The 16,149-nt window shown below is 39.3% G+C and overlaps 1 protein-coding gene across 5 annotated transcripts in view; it reads left to right on the top strand.

Annotated features, from left to right (window-relative positions):
- The window catches only part of Zmat4 (zinc finger matrin-type 4), a 430,717-nt gene that overhangs the window by 262,754 nt on the left and 151,814 nt on the right, over positions 1–16,149 (top strand). For all 5 annotated transcript variants that reach the window (XM_045131372.1, XM_045131370.1, XM_045131373.1 and 2 more), the window contains one exon: positions 11,019–11,246. In XM_045131372.1, coding sequence (XP_044987307.1) covers positions 11,019–11,246 — 228 coding nt within the window. The remainder of the gene's footprint in view (positions 1–11,018; positions 11,247–16,149) is intronic.

Raw genomic sequence — 16,149 nt, 5'->3', positions numbered from 1 at the left:
TAACACCCAGGGCCAAGGTGTCGTAGAGCTGACGCAGAACAGCTTCGAGCTTGCGTGTTCATTAGTATTCAAGTAGCAGTTAAGAGGAGGCGCTCTATCCTTAGAACTACATAACTAGTATTTGTAGTTTGAAATGCCAAGTCGTGCTTATTCAACTTTAAACCGTGGGGTATTGAGGTTAATGCAAATTTAGGATTATGTACTTGAGGTTGGCAAGAGAACTCAGGATCCCTTTCCGGGGGGAATGGCTGGTAGCTGAAGCGGCATGGATACAGGGGTGCAAGTTCCACTTGGAAACCAAAGCTGGCCTCCTACCGCCAGGCCTTCCAGAGCTTCCACCTCCCCTGACTCCTGCCTTTTACCAAACTTCATGATGCTTCATCTCTGCTATGCTTCTGGGACTGTTCTCTTTTCTCATCTTTGACTCCTTTATAAATATTCATTAGCTATAGGTAATAATCTGGGCAGCTGGCTCTCTACTTGAATAGCTGATGCTGCTGGTGAGGGATCCCAAGGACTTCCAGGGAGCACAGGCTGAGAGCAGTGGTGACATGGAAGCCCTTGTCACTCACCTGGAACGCTAGATACAGATGTGTGGAAAAGGTATGGGATCTAAAGTGAGGAGGAGAGACTATCAAAATGCCTAGTCCTATACAATTAGTGCAATTAGTAGTTGTTGATTCTTGCCCAAGCAATAAGCAAGGTATGCAGTAGTCCCTCCATTATCTATAGTTGACTGTCATCCCAAAATATTAAACAGAAAATTCCAGAATTAAAAAATTCATCAATTTTAAATTGTGTGCCATTCTGAATAGGGTTAGGAAATCTCTTATGGTCCTCTGTAGTAGTTTAACTATGAGGTGTTGCCCTTAGTCTCATTGTGATGGTGATATAGCCTCACACTTAATTTCCAGCTGGTAGAGCTTTTGGGACTTGGAGGAGGTGTGTCACTGGTGGTGAGATTTACTAGTCCAACCCTACTGGGTACATTACCAGGGGCTATTGTCGGTGTTCCCGTCCTTCTGCAGATGTGTGAAGATGTAAGCTGGTTGTCTGCTCTGCCATGCTTTCCCCACCATGATGAAACTTGCCCTTGAAGCTTTAAGCCTGAAACAAACTCTTTACTTCCATAAGCTGCTCTGGTCAGGAGTTTGTCTCAGCAATGAGAAGGTAAATGCTACATGCACCGTATCTTGCTCAGGACATCGGTCGGCACTGGGTACAGTGTCTGAATGCTGTCTATGTTGTTCATCATGTAGTAACCATCACGGTAATCAGATAGACTGCCATAATACCACAGTTCTGTGTGGTATACTTCAAGCAACCCTTACTGCAGTCAGCAATGCCCCCAAAGTGCAAGAGTAATGATGCAGAATGTCAAAAGAGGCAATAAAGTCCATCCTTTAAAGGCAAAATTCCCAAGTTAATTTTTTAAAAGAAAATTATATTGTGAGGTTGCTAACATATACAGTAAAAGTAAATGGGACAAAAAAAATCTGGGCATGGTAGTATACTCCTTTAATCACAACACTTGGGAGGCTAAGGTAAATGGATCACTGAAAGTTCGAGGCCAGTCTTAGATTGCACAGTGAATTCTAGGTCAGCCTGGGCTAGAGTGAGACCATACCTTGAAACGATGACAACAACAAAAAATTGTAAGTAGAAAGGATGCCAGAATATACAGGATTCAGGACTCTGTGAAGCTTTAGAAATCTTGGGGTTTGGAGCATGTCTGTGTATTCACCTTAGATATGTGAAGTCCTGCATGAAGGATGACCTTACAACCTTTAGTGTCTATGAAATTATGCTGCATTCTGGTATCTCCTAGTTTTCCTCTATGCCCTTAGGAGAAAATAAATAGTTATTATATACATTTATTAAGCAGCCAGATCCAAACATTTGAAACTATGTATTAGCATCTCAGTAGCCATTTGAAAACATAACACAAAGCAACTAAGGGAAAACTTACCCTTTTCACTTTATTTTAAAAATAATCTCTCTGGGGCTGGAGGAATGGCTTAGCAGTTAAGCACTTGCCTATGCAGCCTGAGGACCCTGGTTCGAGGCTCGATTCCCCAGGACCCACATTAGCCAGATGCACACGGGGGTGCACGTGTCTGGAGTTCCTCTGCAGTGGCTGGAGGCCCTGGCGCACCTGTTCTCTCTCTCTATAACTCTCAAATAAAATAAAATTTAAAAAATATAATAATCTCTCTGACTTATGCAGGTCTTTGCCTGTTGGACGTGACACAGGATCTCACATTTGGGAGTCAGGATGGAAATCATTACCTCTACATACAGTAGTTGGATAAGCTGCAAGTAGCATCCAAAAGCCCAGGTCCACAGGAGCATGAAATGACTGTAAGGATTGTGACGTCTAATGGCAAAACTGAGCTACTTGAGTCAATGGGTTTTGTGACATCCAAAGGGCATTACTGTCTTCAGAATTTTAATACCTGGCATGGATTTCTTATGAGTTTATTGCAGCTTTGCCAAGACTTTGGGAACAATGGCCATGACCAAAGATTCTGCACCTTACCTGAACAACGACTGAAGGCTGTACGTCTAAGATGTCATAGGCCCATAAAGAAATGAGTGTTCTGGGCTAGAGGATGGCTTGTTGGCTAAGCACTTGCCTGTGAAGCCTAAGAACCCTGGTTTGAGGCTCGATTCCTTAGAACCCACGTTAGCCAGATGCACAGGGCCCACACGTGTCTGGAGTTTGTTTGCAGTGGCTGGAGGCCCTGGCATGCCCATTCTCCCTCTCTCTATCTGCCTCTTTCTTGTCTGTCTTTCAGTCTCAAATAAATAAATAAATAAAAATAACAACAACAACAAAAAGAAATGGGTGTGCTAAGAGCAACCACAAAGAGGCTACCACCCTACACTTTAGTATCAGCCAATACGTAAAGCTGGAATAATACCCTCAACAAAGTCACAATTCCTTCCTGACACAAATTAGTTTATGGAGACCAAGCCTCTTTCCTCCTTCAACAAGAGTTCATTTATCACATACTGTATATGCAGGCCCAGTTCTAGGTACCTCAGTTGGATCAGTGAACAAAACAGATATAAACCCTTACCCTTGTGGATCTTACATTCTCGCCTCCTTTCTTTGTGCTTAAAAGAGTACAAAGTCAGTAGCTTTTTGATTGTTTGGTCAGCATGAGAAAACTGTGAAATGCTTTTATCTCCTCCAAAGTTCTGTATAATGGCTTATTTTCAAGATGAGGACTCCGCAGGAAAAAAAGAAAAAGAAAGCAGTCATACTGGAGATATTTGGAGCCTAATCAGTGACTGAACCTAGAGAGAATTACTCTATATTAATGAAAATCAATGATCTATGACTACCATCCTAATGAAGACAGATGATGTGTGTGTGGGTGGGTGAGGAAGAAAGCAAGTCCTGTTAATAGACTGATTATACTGAGGATGTTGGTACACAAGTGACTTGGCATGGCAATTCTGCTAAATCAGCCTCATCTTTGTTTAGTCTTAGGAAGTGTAAAATGGCTGTATTCTAGTGTTCTTTAATTTCTGGTAGGAAGGATATAGCATGTGCGTTTTTTATCTCAGTAAAGTGGGGGCAGAGTTCACTTTAGTGCCTCTTCTAAGAGAAGGAAGAAAGGCACCTCATGTCTGATTATTTTGTCTAAATAATTAGAGCCAGTTTTGATTTGTTAAATCAGTGGGAAAACTGATGATCTTTGAGTTTTCAGGAGAGGTAGGGATGGCTGGTGTTTTTACATCATATCCTTGCCAAGTTAGTTTTCCTCTGTCCTGTTTTCTAGAAAATTAATAATAAAGCAATGTATAAATTAGCACAAATAAAATCTTCTGAGATTTTAACACCTTGTTGTGGCTCAACAAGTCCCCCAAGTAGTGATCCTAGGATTTGTAATGAAGTAAGCTAGAATGAAATGTGACCTATACATAAATGAAAATGCTTTGCCTCTGCATTGAGTAGTATATATACCCTTGAATATTAAACATAAATTATTCAGAAGATACAACACAACAATTTCTAAGATCTCCATGTGCAACATTCTAGACTTCATATATACTTTAAAGTTGTGTGTCTGTGTGTGGTGGTTGGTGTGTGTTCACACATAATTTAATGACTGTTTGATGTCCTATATATTTTATATACATTAGTTTATATTCTCATATATATATATATATATATATATATATATATATATATATATATCCATATTCATTATGCTATATATTCTTTCCTGTTCATTTTCCCAATTCACTAAATATTTTCTAAAACATGTCTATATAATGTTTTTCTATTGTTGAATGGTATTTCATAGTACAGATATGCAAATTCTATTTAATCCATCATCTGTTATGAATACAACTTGTTAGCCTATAGGTTTACTAAAATTCTCAAAGTTTCAAAATTCACCATCATAAGATAGCTATGAGAAAATAAACCCCTCCCCCAATTAGATATGAACTAACAGTTCCTGCTGTTTTATTTTCTTCCCTTACCACATGTACAGGGAAGCCTGCTGTCTACACAGTAGGCCTGCACCTGGTGAGGAATTAACATAACCACTACCTTGTGCAGTGGCACTGGATGGTGACAAGTGCCCCCAGAAGGATCAGGGCACCTTAGGTTGTAGATTTGTGCTGATGCGTACCTCCTTAGCCTGCACCTAGTCAGAATGAGCAAGTGAGATGTACTGTTGGCACCAGTTACAAAACACAGCCACCACCTGCTGAAAAATTACTACTGACATTACTCTGAACTAAGATTAGAAAAAGAAAACCAATTCTTCATGGGGAATGGGAAGCAGAATTTCTTTGAGGAGTGGAGAAATGCACAGAGGCTGAAGTCTAGGGACTGTATTTATACTCTGCAGTTTATGTTAGCTCATTTGGCTGACAATCTCTAAACATTACTGGAGACCAGAAGACATGAAACGTGGTGCCGATTTCAGAGACAGATATGATCTTTGCTAGTTCCTCCACTGCTTATTAACCAGGTGAGCTATGATAAATGATTCACCTCCTGAATTTCAAATTGCTCTTCTGGTCAAACAGGATTTGGAGGCAACTAAAATAAGTCCATGGAGCAGACTTACTAGAGGAAACTGTGCAGTAACATTCAACTGGGAAGGAGTAGCCTCATGGGTAAGAATGCCTTAGGCTAGAAAGCCATAGACTGTAAATGAAGCAAGTCCCTGTCTGTATTATTCCATGCCAGTAGCTTCACAATCTCCTATGAAAATGGACTAAACTTTATCATTCCACAGTCTAGAAAACATTAGGAATAACTGAAGGAGGTAGAGATGGATGGAGAATGGGAGGAAGAGAGAGAATAGTGAATGAGTGAGAATTAGAGAGGGGGACATGCTGAGAGAGGGAAAATTCTTAGAGGAAAAGGAGGATTACAGGAAAAAAAAATAAGGTACAGGGAAAACTGGGGCCAGGCATATGGGAAGAGAGGGAAAGGAATAGATGAGGAGGGTGTGCCAGTGAATTGCAGAGAACCTGCAGGGGAAGAAAGCAGATAGGATGAATCCATTGCTAGATTGTTCCTTTCTGTTTCGACTAGCATGTCCTCTTGGTCATCTGATAAGTAAACTTTGAGATCTTATAGTGGATCCTCTTCTAGATTACTGAATGCCATTCTCAAGCTTTTCACATTTTCACAAATTTTCCCTCATACTAGTATGATCTTAAATCATATCTGTCCTCATACTATCTGACCTCATTCCAACCTGTCCAGAAAATCTCCTTGTTCAAAACTTGAGAGCTTTCTATCCTGGAAGGCATCTATTCCCAAGTAGTCTGTAATTGTCGGTACCTCTAGGAGTCACCCTTTGACCAAAATACTTGACAGAAACAACTGAAAAGTAGGAATTATTTACTGCATACCTCATGATTTCAGTGGGTTCAATTCATGGTTGCTTAGTCCATGCTCTTGGGGAGACCATCATGGTGGTGGGAACATGTGGTGAAGTCTATTCCTGGAAGACAGGAGAGAGACTGGGAATATAGGAAAGGCCATACTGAAATATAGCTTCTGAGGATATGACATCAGTGGCCCAGATCCCCTCGCTAGACCTCACCTCCCGCTTTTCACCATCTCTCAGTAATGAATCATGTAATCATGTCTTAAGCCAGAGCTCACAGGACTTGCGGCATCTGGAGACACCTTCGTGGGCAACCCTAGTTGTGTTTCCCTAATATCTTATGAATTTCATGATTCAGTGAACTGTCTTTTCAGCATTAACCAACACAGTGAGTGTCTAGATTTCAGTTTAACACCTCTGATTCAATGACTTCCTGTTTGAGAGTGAAGTTTCTAAAAGTATGTATGCAATTTGTGGCCTCTGAAACTTGCAGAAATAGGACACTCAAAAAAAAAATGGGCCAAAATTTCAGAGGAAAGTGACTTCCCATATGTCTAGTTGAGTCTAAACAAAGAAGGGAGACTGGCATAGCACCCACACTTTGACAAGTTGCTCTTTTAGTACTTTGCATTCACCCCCATAACAGCTTGTTACTTCCTCACTTATATTGACATTGACTGTCACATCACCAAGCTTCCCAAGTCCTTAATGACACAATTTAGAAGAAACAAGAAAAATATTTGCAACTGTCTCACTTCACTCACTTATTATAATGAACATTCTTTCACTCATTGATTAATTGATTGAGTCAATGTCAGGCATGAAATATATACCATGTACCTGCCACTATTTATAGAGAATTCAGTTGTAGACAATATCTTGTTGAATGAAGCAGGATTTTAATAGCAATTAATACAGAGGATTGGGGGAACATCTTTGTCCTTAAATCAACTGTGGTTATTTTGTTGGGAAAAAAATTTGATACAGGGCAGAGCAGAGATGCATATTAGTTCAGGCTATTACTCAAGATAACTTATCCAATACACATGGCTATTGAGAAACTGTTCTCTGTTGTACTTATTGAATGGCATGGATAAAGGTCTTGAACATTTTTTTTTTTCTAGGATTAGGTGAGGCTTACATGTGAAGTCTTAGCTGGGCATGGTGGCACACCTCTTTAATCTGAACACTCAGAAGGCAGAGGTAGAGAGAGCTGATTTGAGTTCAAGGCCAATCTGGGACTACAGAGTTAGTTTCAGACCATCTTGGGTTAGAGTGAAACTATAGCTGGATAAAAACCAGGAAAAAAAAAAAAAAGAATTCAGGTCTTGGAGTTGGCTGGGTTCAGCTGTCTGAAACTTAAAGCAGCTAGGGTATGTCAGGGTCTGGTCTGGTTACAAATACATGATACATTCAAAGCACTGGGGTAGAAAGTTTTGAAAATGAGAAAATTTGGGATTTGGAATATATGCTGGTACATATACCAAATAGCATGTTTATACCAACTTGGGACAGCACCTGCATTCTGGCTGTATAGTCACACTAATTGGCATATAAAGACTATAAATAGAATCATTTGACTTCATATCAGGTTTTTTCAATGACTGATTCAAGAACAAATGGTTTTCAGAGATTTTAAATCTTTCTGATTTACAATAGGGGATTGTAGATATCTACTAGAGAAGACAGAAATCACAAATAAGCCTGTAGAAGATTGTAATCTAATTTCCTCACCCACAGGAGACATGTATGGCTCTGGGACTATGTCATACCCTAAGCTGTGCTGGTGATAATGTCAGCCAAAGACAGGTGGTACAACAACCCCATTGTGTCTGAGTTTTTCATAGGGAAAAGAATAAGAATTGCTATTTTGCTGTACCAATATTAATTTATAATATTATCTGCTATTTTGGAGAGCAGTGTTTTAGTAAAATGAAAAGAAAGACATGACAGTTTTTTTTTTTTTTTCTACTGCTTATAGAAGACATAGCTCTGCAGCTCTTGGATATAATTGTTTGGAGAGCAAAGAAGGCTTTATTCTATAGTAATTTTCAAAGAAACCATAGTAGTCATTAGATCCATGGTTTTCACCATTGGATGGACTTTGGGAATTTGGGTCAAGGTGTATGTAGGGTGAGAGCAGTCTGAGAACATCTTTAGACTTGTATTCCATCCCCACATTTTCTGATGTATTTGCTTGGAGGTATAATGTGGATCTAGGAATTTTAACATTGACTGAGGCTAATGTTAAAACCACTGATTCCAATTAATTAACTGTGTTTGACTTAAATTTTTCAAAGGCTAGTTGAGGTCAGTGCTTATTTCAATATTTTAAAAAATATGCTGAATACATAGAATATGAAATTAAAATATAAATTATACCTCCACTAAAATGTTTTGTTAAAGAATTGTCACATGCTGTGTTTAAAGTATGTATAGTGTGACATGTTGTGTGTGGTGTGTGCATATTTGTGCAGATGTTCATGCTATGCATGCACATGCAGCAACCAGAGAACTTTGGAAGTCCCTCTCTATTACTCATCTGGATACTTCCTTGTATGGGGTTTCTTCCTCCAACAAGAGCTACATTTTTTTTTTCTAGTGAACTCTAGCAATTTTATACTTTCCCTTCTTTTAGCATATGGGGATTAAATAACATTAAAAGATGTGAGTGACCATGTCTAGCTATTTTTGTGGGTTCTACAAGAATCAAACTTGAGCAACCTCAGCTTCTCATGCTTAAGGAACTGAGCCATCTCTCCATACTAAAGGGCCATTTTAAGTCAAAGACAGTCTCTCCATCTCACACTGTGGTCATTGGATTACAAGCATATACTTTTTCCAGACATTGTGTTATGATCCATGTACAGGGACAGAATTCATCATTAAAACTGGGAGATTGTTCTCCTCCCATGTCGTTTTCATTTGGCATTGAGTCACAGCTGTGAAAGGAGAAAGTTCCTAAAATCTGTTCCATCACACCATATGAACCTGTAATTCTGAGTAATGCTAGTTTAAAAAGAGACTAGGGCCCTAGATTTTAGCTGTGTGGAAACCAGAGGTATCAGAGATTATCTAAAGGTCTCACAACACAGTGACATACTTAGATTTCTGACTCTGATTCAAGGCTGTTTCTATGGCACTGCTTTTACTTGACCTTTGTTGCCATTAAAGAAATATGACCTGGGTTGATATTTGGGAAGATAGCTGGAAATGTAACAAAAGAAAAAATAAACTTTCATGCTTTACATTAGAAGGCTGTAGAATTATTTAGGAGTAAAAGCTGATAACACAATCATACCATCAAACAAATTTCCTATGTGCGAGTAAGATCATGTATTTGAAAAATATTCACCTGTTCATAACTCCTGCCAGGATGTGGGCGACCACCTGTCCATTGACAAAATTGACTGCATTTTTTAAGGGTTTTCAGTTTATAGAAGAATAAATCATGCTACAAGAGTGAGTATTCATTTAGATTGCAAACATCTGTTATGTTTTTTTGTTGCCATCAGAAACAATAAATTGTTATATATCTTCAAAAACTGATAAGGACTCAGGAAACTTTGGAAGCAAGGTGAAAAGTTCTTGAGAAATAATAGATAGAAATCTCTTCCCATAGAAGTCAATTACACATTTTTGGCTTTCATCCGCATTGCTAAGTCACAGCAGTATGACATTAGGTGGCTGCTGGGACATGTGGCTCACATTTATTTGAGCTGCTATTTCTATGTGGCTATAGCTGATTAAATCCAGCAGTGAGGAGTGAGACTTTTAAGAAACATGATTTGTCTGAGTTCCTATCAACATACAATCTTCATTTTAATCTTAGCTCGCTACAACTTCCTAATGTAATGACCTCTCTGGAGAGAGAAGAATTACTTCCTGAGGTATTGTCATGGTTTTGCACTACTTGGATGAAAGTGGTTTGAGAAAGGATGTATTTGTGTATACTCAATGTAAAAATTACAAGTCCATATGCAAGTTACTTGGAAGCTTGGGGACTTGATTCATTGGTTCGTTACTTGCCTCTGATATCCCAAACTGCTGCATTTCTGTGAAACAGTGACCCTAAATTTTCATGTCAGCTGTACTCCTCATTCTAGAGGTGTAAGGTGTTGCTTACTTGTCTATGACCAGTGAACCATGGAGGGGGGGGAGTTAAAGATTACTCCCTTCTATAAAGATATTTGGTTTAGAATATTGTTTTAAGAATCAATGAAATCCTATTAAGATGAAAGGCCCAAAGAGTATTGGAAAGAATGCTGGCCTTGGAAATTAAGTAGTTGGTTTTGAGTCTTACCTCTCATATGATTAGGTATCTCACCTTTACAAGTCACTTCTTATCTCTGATGTCAGTCACTTGAGAAATAGGACAGTAACTCCAGGTATAGCCATTATAAAGGCAGAAGCACTTTGTATGTTTGAAAGCATACAGAAGCTATTTTTTATTTTCCATTAGTAAACTCCTTCAAGTTAACTTCTATTTTTTTCCCTAGGCCAGAAATAACTATAAATTTACAAGGGGATGTGTTAAATTAATAGCTAGGAGTCTAATCTCAAAATAGTGATATGTGTCTTTTCAGCTTAGATAAGTAACATCTGCTCTGTAACATTTCTCTTTTGGTCTTTCTGGGAAAGAAACTGTACTTTCAGCATCAGTTTTGGCAGGTATAGTTTGAAATAGCTTATCCCAATAAATAACTGACGTATTTGTCATGATCTCAGTCAGTCAGTGCACTCGCGTCACTAAAAGATCTGTTTCTGTCTCCTCGGAAATCCGTTCTTTATTACTTATTTCCATTTTCAGCACATGCAGTTGCCATTTATTCATCCTCTTTCATGTCACAATTGTGCAATGTGTGCCACTCCTTTATCTTCAAGACTACAATATAAAGACCTTATTTTTTTCCACCAGGAGAAGGTCTCTTGAGTTACCACATTTTGGCAGGAAACACAAATGCTGATCGAGGTCCATTAGGGACTTTGTTCGTGTCCCAATTCAGAATGATAGTTGGAAAATACCGTTTCCTTGGAGTTGAGAGAACGCCTCTGGGTGCTGACGTCACGGATGTCCAGGCAGGCTAGGCGAGCGTGGTCAGACCCGGACTAACGTGGCCGTGTTTCTCTGGTTGTTTTCTCCCACAGCCACACCCCTGAATTCGCTTAAACCCCCGCGGGTGGACACGGCTCCCGTGGTCGCACCTCCCTATCAAAGAAGAGATTCAGACAGATACTGCGGGCTCTGCGCAGCCTGGTTCAATAATCCTCTGATGGCCCAGCAGCATTACGACGGCAAGAAACACAAAAAGAACGCGGCAAGGGTGGCTTTGCTAGAACAACTCGGCACGTCCCTGGACCTGGGGGAGCTCAGAGGTAAGAGCAGCGCTTCTCCTCGTCGACAGATAACTGCCCTTCCTTTCCGCATTAGCCCCGCGTTTGCCCAGAGTGAGAGGATTTTCCTTAGAGCCTCGAAGGCCAACGGCGAGGTGTTCTGTCAAATGCAGTTACTGAAAGAAAATGAGCAGCGGACAGCTCACTCTGGCCTGACGTTGATTATCTCCCTTGTTTCAAACTGCGTGTTTCCATATACATGTTCACTGACTGTTTGTTCTTCAGGTCACAGACACTGATCTGTGGACCAGATACTTTTCCCTTCTGCATTACCCTTAAATGACTTCCCTAGTGAGAGCTGTTGTCGGTGAGCAGGGAGAAAGAAGCTGAAAAGACCAACACTGTCACCTTCTTTTCATCTTTTGTGCTTTTATAAATTCAGTCAAACATTGGCCAGGTGGACCATGTGGCTTTGTGTGGTCATCTTCTGTCCCCTCTCCTCAGTAGGTCTCTGGGCCACTTGGCATCATAAGGCTCATGTAAGGTGGCCTTAAAACTGTGAGCACTGGTTTGGATACTGTAGGGTGAACATGAATTCCACAGATGCCTTAGGAGGGCATAGCCAACCTATGAGTCTCAATAGGGTATTTTATCACCAGTGATTGTTTAAGCATTTTTGATCTACTAAACATTTTCTTTAAAAAAATCAGCTTGATGTCGGCATAATAGAAACAGAACAAAATTTCATAATACACGTTGCACTTTATTTTCTCCAAAAACTAATTCTGTAACAGGTAATGGTGATCCTACAGCTCAGATTTAGTATATAACCTATATGATTGCTTTTGTGAGCTGTCCAAGAGATTATCAATCATAAGAGCTGTATGCTACTAATGACAAATATCACAAACCAATTTTGAGAATACAACCTGGTTTCAACTGGGCAGTGCTTGAAGAAACTGTAATTCTTTCTTCCCCAATGAACTTTCACTGTTCACTGGGATGCTTCTGAGAGGAAGTGACCTGGGGTGCCTTTAAACCATGTAAGTTAGAGTCAAAGATCATGCTCTGAGCCAAGCACATTTACTGGGAAAGGCTTTGCTAAGAGAAAGGACCTTAGTTGAAGCTCCGAGTATGAGTTTTATTCTAGCAGGTGAGAGAGCATTCCATTTGAGCAGATTCATGTATGTGTGTGTGCCAAAGGTTAGACACGTAAGCTGAAGAAAGGTGACAAATAAATGATCATGGAAGACTCTTATACCACATGGTTCTAAGATGTGGGATCCAGGAATCTACCTGCCGAAATTACAGGTATGTTAAGACATTAACATGAGAACAAATATTCAAGGGCGTAAGTTTTGTGTATACTTTATAATTATAGTGAAATAACACAAGGCTTATTACTTCATGTGCCATGTATTTCTTTGAGGTAGGTTTTGGTGTCACTGGTGCTTTTTGTTATGAGTTTTCTGATTCTTGGCCTGTTTCTTGTTAAAAATCAAAGATGAGTCTCATGGGTGAGAGTTGCCCTGTCATGATGCCATTACTGGGAGATAACAAGTTGGCTTCATGACTTCTTCATGGGAGGACACCGAAGAGAAGACCAGGCTTTATTTATGCTGTGTGGCAGATAGTACAGTCTGCAGAATTCTTCCTAGTCCATATTCTTCTTGTCTAACTTGAATTATCCATGCTGCCTGCTTTATGTGCAACTGCATCTTAATGACTTGGGCATCATAATTCTGAAATATTGGAACAGCATCTTTTATACAGAGGACAAAAAGACGCTGATTCAGTTGATGCTTTGGCTTGGTTCTGACTCAGTAGTACATGGAATATGATTGGCATATCGTGTGGTGTCATTGAACAAACTTTTTCACTCATGCCAGGTGACAGTTTGATATATATTTACTCAAGTATTAAATCATGCAGAAACTCAGCAACAAGGCAACCATGGCAAACCAGCACTATTAAAAACACACAGATTACAAACTGATATTAGTTAGTTAATAAAGGGAAAACACTGATTAATAATTATAAGCATGTCCTAGCTTTTAAAAACTGGTTTTGGACAGATAGATAGAATGACATGACTCTATCACTGTAGTCTGGAGTCTTCCCCTCTCACATAGTGTGCCTTGGACTTTTAAATGCTATGTGATTTACTCATGGATTGGGATTGTCCCCATTTTTTTGACTGGGGGCTTCACTTGTCAGTTCTAACTACTTTCTCCCTGTTATTGTGATAGTATGACACTGACTATCTGCTCCTGCTGTACTTTCCTCACCATGATGCAACTTCCTTCAAATCTCCAAGACAAAAATTAATTCCTTTTTATTTTATTTCAACAATGAAAAATTCACATACAGAAAATTGGTACCTATAACTGGTAGAATCAGACAATGAAGTTCTTAGTCTTTTGGAACTTTTCTGTGGGAAGAATGTGGAAGGATATGTACCTTTGTACTAGAAAAGCCTTACAATGTGATAGTCAAAACTTAATGGGTAATTCTGGTGGGAGTCTTAAACCAATAGGCTGAGAGAAACATGCATCGTAGAGGCTAAATTCTTGAGGTTCCAGATGGGAAAATATCTTTACTGGGAACTGAGCTAGAAGCAGTTTACATGATACTCTGACCAAGGACTTAGATGAAGTTGAACTGCAAGTTAATGAACTAGTATGTTTAGAGAAGGAAATTTCAAGGCAGAAAAGCATTGCGCCTATGGTATGGCTTCTCCTTGTTGCCCCGATTCAGATATGCAATGAAAGAGAAGAAAATACAGAACAGAAAGATAGAAAAGTATAAAGTTTTATGTGGAAAGAAAGTGAGAAAGCTTGAAATCACAGGTATAAAAAATACAACTCCTTCAGCTATAAAGATTTTCCACCATTGAAGAGTCAACTGCATTAAACTGGGACAATAGGAAAGTTGCCAACCCATGGAAACTACAAGGTACTAAAAATATTAATGCTTTTGAAAGGAAAAGGCCTAAAAGGTAAATGTTAAAGGAGAAGGGATTCTCCTCAAAGTCAGCATGCAGAGGCTGCTACAACTGGGTTCCAAGGGCAAGCTTCATCTGGATATGACAACAGAATTTGGGCATATTGCCATCATCTTGGTTTTGGATAAATGAAAAATGCAAGATTGGGAGGTCATGGGTTGCACTAGAGTTCTAAAGAGCCACTGAGGCTAGACAATGTGAGGTAGGGTCAGAATTCTCAAGGAGGCTTTTCAGGACCACTTGGTTAAGCTGAGAAGGTGAACCAAAGTTGCAATGGAGATACCAGGAATTTGGAGATACCAGGACCATGGGATGATCACCAAAGAGAGTTGCGGCCTCAGGGAAGTTTCTGCCCAGGAGAAAGGACACACGCCACACAGCTGGAGAGGCAGAACTACCTAATTTTTCTGGAACCCTGAGGATTTTGTCATAAGTCCCAAATACTGGATATGGAACTACAGAATTTGATATTTCCCCTGCTTTTTTTCTGTTTTGCTTTGGTCTGTTCTTGCCTTGCTATGCCCTCATCACTCCTTTTTGGAATGGGGATGTTTACTTTGTGCCATTATATAGTAGAAGCATGTAGATTGTTTGATTTTACAGGGCTCCTAATTAATACACTACCTTGGGTGTCAGGCAGAGCTTTGAACTTTTGAACACTGCTAGGTCTGGTAAAGACTTTAATGTTGGACTGAATGCATTTTGCACCACGTGATGACCAATACTCTATGGAGGCCAGGGACAGAACATGGTAGTTTGAATGTAAAATGTCTCCTATAGACTCGTGTGTTTGAATACTAAAATCCCAAGTCGACAGCATTATTCAGGAAGGTTGTGGAACAATTAGGAGTTGGAACCCTTCTAGAGGAAGTGGGTTGATGTGGGCAGGCCTCGAGGTTGTTTAGTACATCCCTGCTTTCCAATTCTCACTTTGTGTTCTTCTCCATTCTAATATGACAGCATGATACGATTGTATACTCCTGCCGTTCTTTTCCCCCCATGGTGGACTTCTCTGCAAAACTGTAAGCTGAAAATAAATTGCTTCCTTAAACTGCTTCTGGGGGGCTATTTTGACCCAGCAACCTGAAAGTCACTGATGCAACTGGTGTAAGTCACTACACTGTTTGGCACATTCCTTTTCATATTGGGAGACATCTTTGTGACATTTCTTGGGTAATCTCAATCCTCTGATTTAGGAGCTCTGCTTTTCTGATTTTTTTCTTCTGAACTGATAGTTTTGCTTGTTCTAAGAATTCATATAAATACAATTATACAGGGTGTATTTTTGTGTATGAGTGTAGCATACAATATCCAAATATTTATCCAATTATAGTATATAACATGAAATAGTTTTTACTAAGCAGTAGCAGTATTCTACTAAGTGAAATTTCATACCTTGCCTGTTCATTTTCTTCATAAGGGATTTTGTTTGTTTGCAGGACTAGGGATTTAACCAAGGGCCTCTTGCATGCCAGGCAAGCTTTCTACCACTGAGCTACATACATACATCCAATCATCTTCTTGACAATTTTTGGGTAACTTTCAGACCATTTTGAATACAGCTTCCATGAATGCTTTTGTTCATGTCTTTTATTTTATTGCTGTCAACATAAACTTTATTCTAAGTATAATTGCTGGTTTATAAGTTGTGTCTCTTTTTAGTTATATAGGGAGCTGCCAAAATCCAAAGTATCTGTATTGTTCTGCATTTCTCAAAGCAATAGACAAGAATTGCACGTCTTCATCAGCATTTTCTTTGTTAGTCTTTTAAATTTTAGCCATTTTAGTTCATATTAGAAGGAATTTTCTTATGCCTTTATACTTCATTTTTGACTAATGGCATCAATCAGTTTTTAATGTGTGTATTGGCCACTTATATAGTCATCCATTTGTGAAGTGTCACTTCATGTCTTATCTAATTTTAAAACTTCATTGTTTAAC

The sequence above is a fragment of the Jaculus jaculus genome, chromosome 12 (assembly GCF_020740685.1).
Source record: "Jaculus jaculus isolate mJacJac1 chromosome 12, mJacJac1.mat.Y.cur, whole genome shotgun sequence".
Taxonomy (NCBI): domain Eukaryota; kingdom Metazoa; phylum Chordata; class Mammalia; order Rodentia; family Dipodidae; genus Jaculus; species Jaculus jaculus.
Note: the sequence above shows the minus strand (reverse complement) of the source record. Positions and strands in the feature narration are given on the sequence as shown.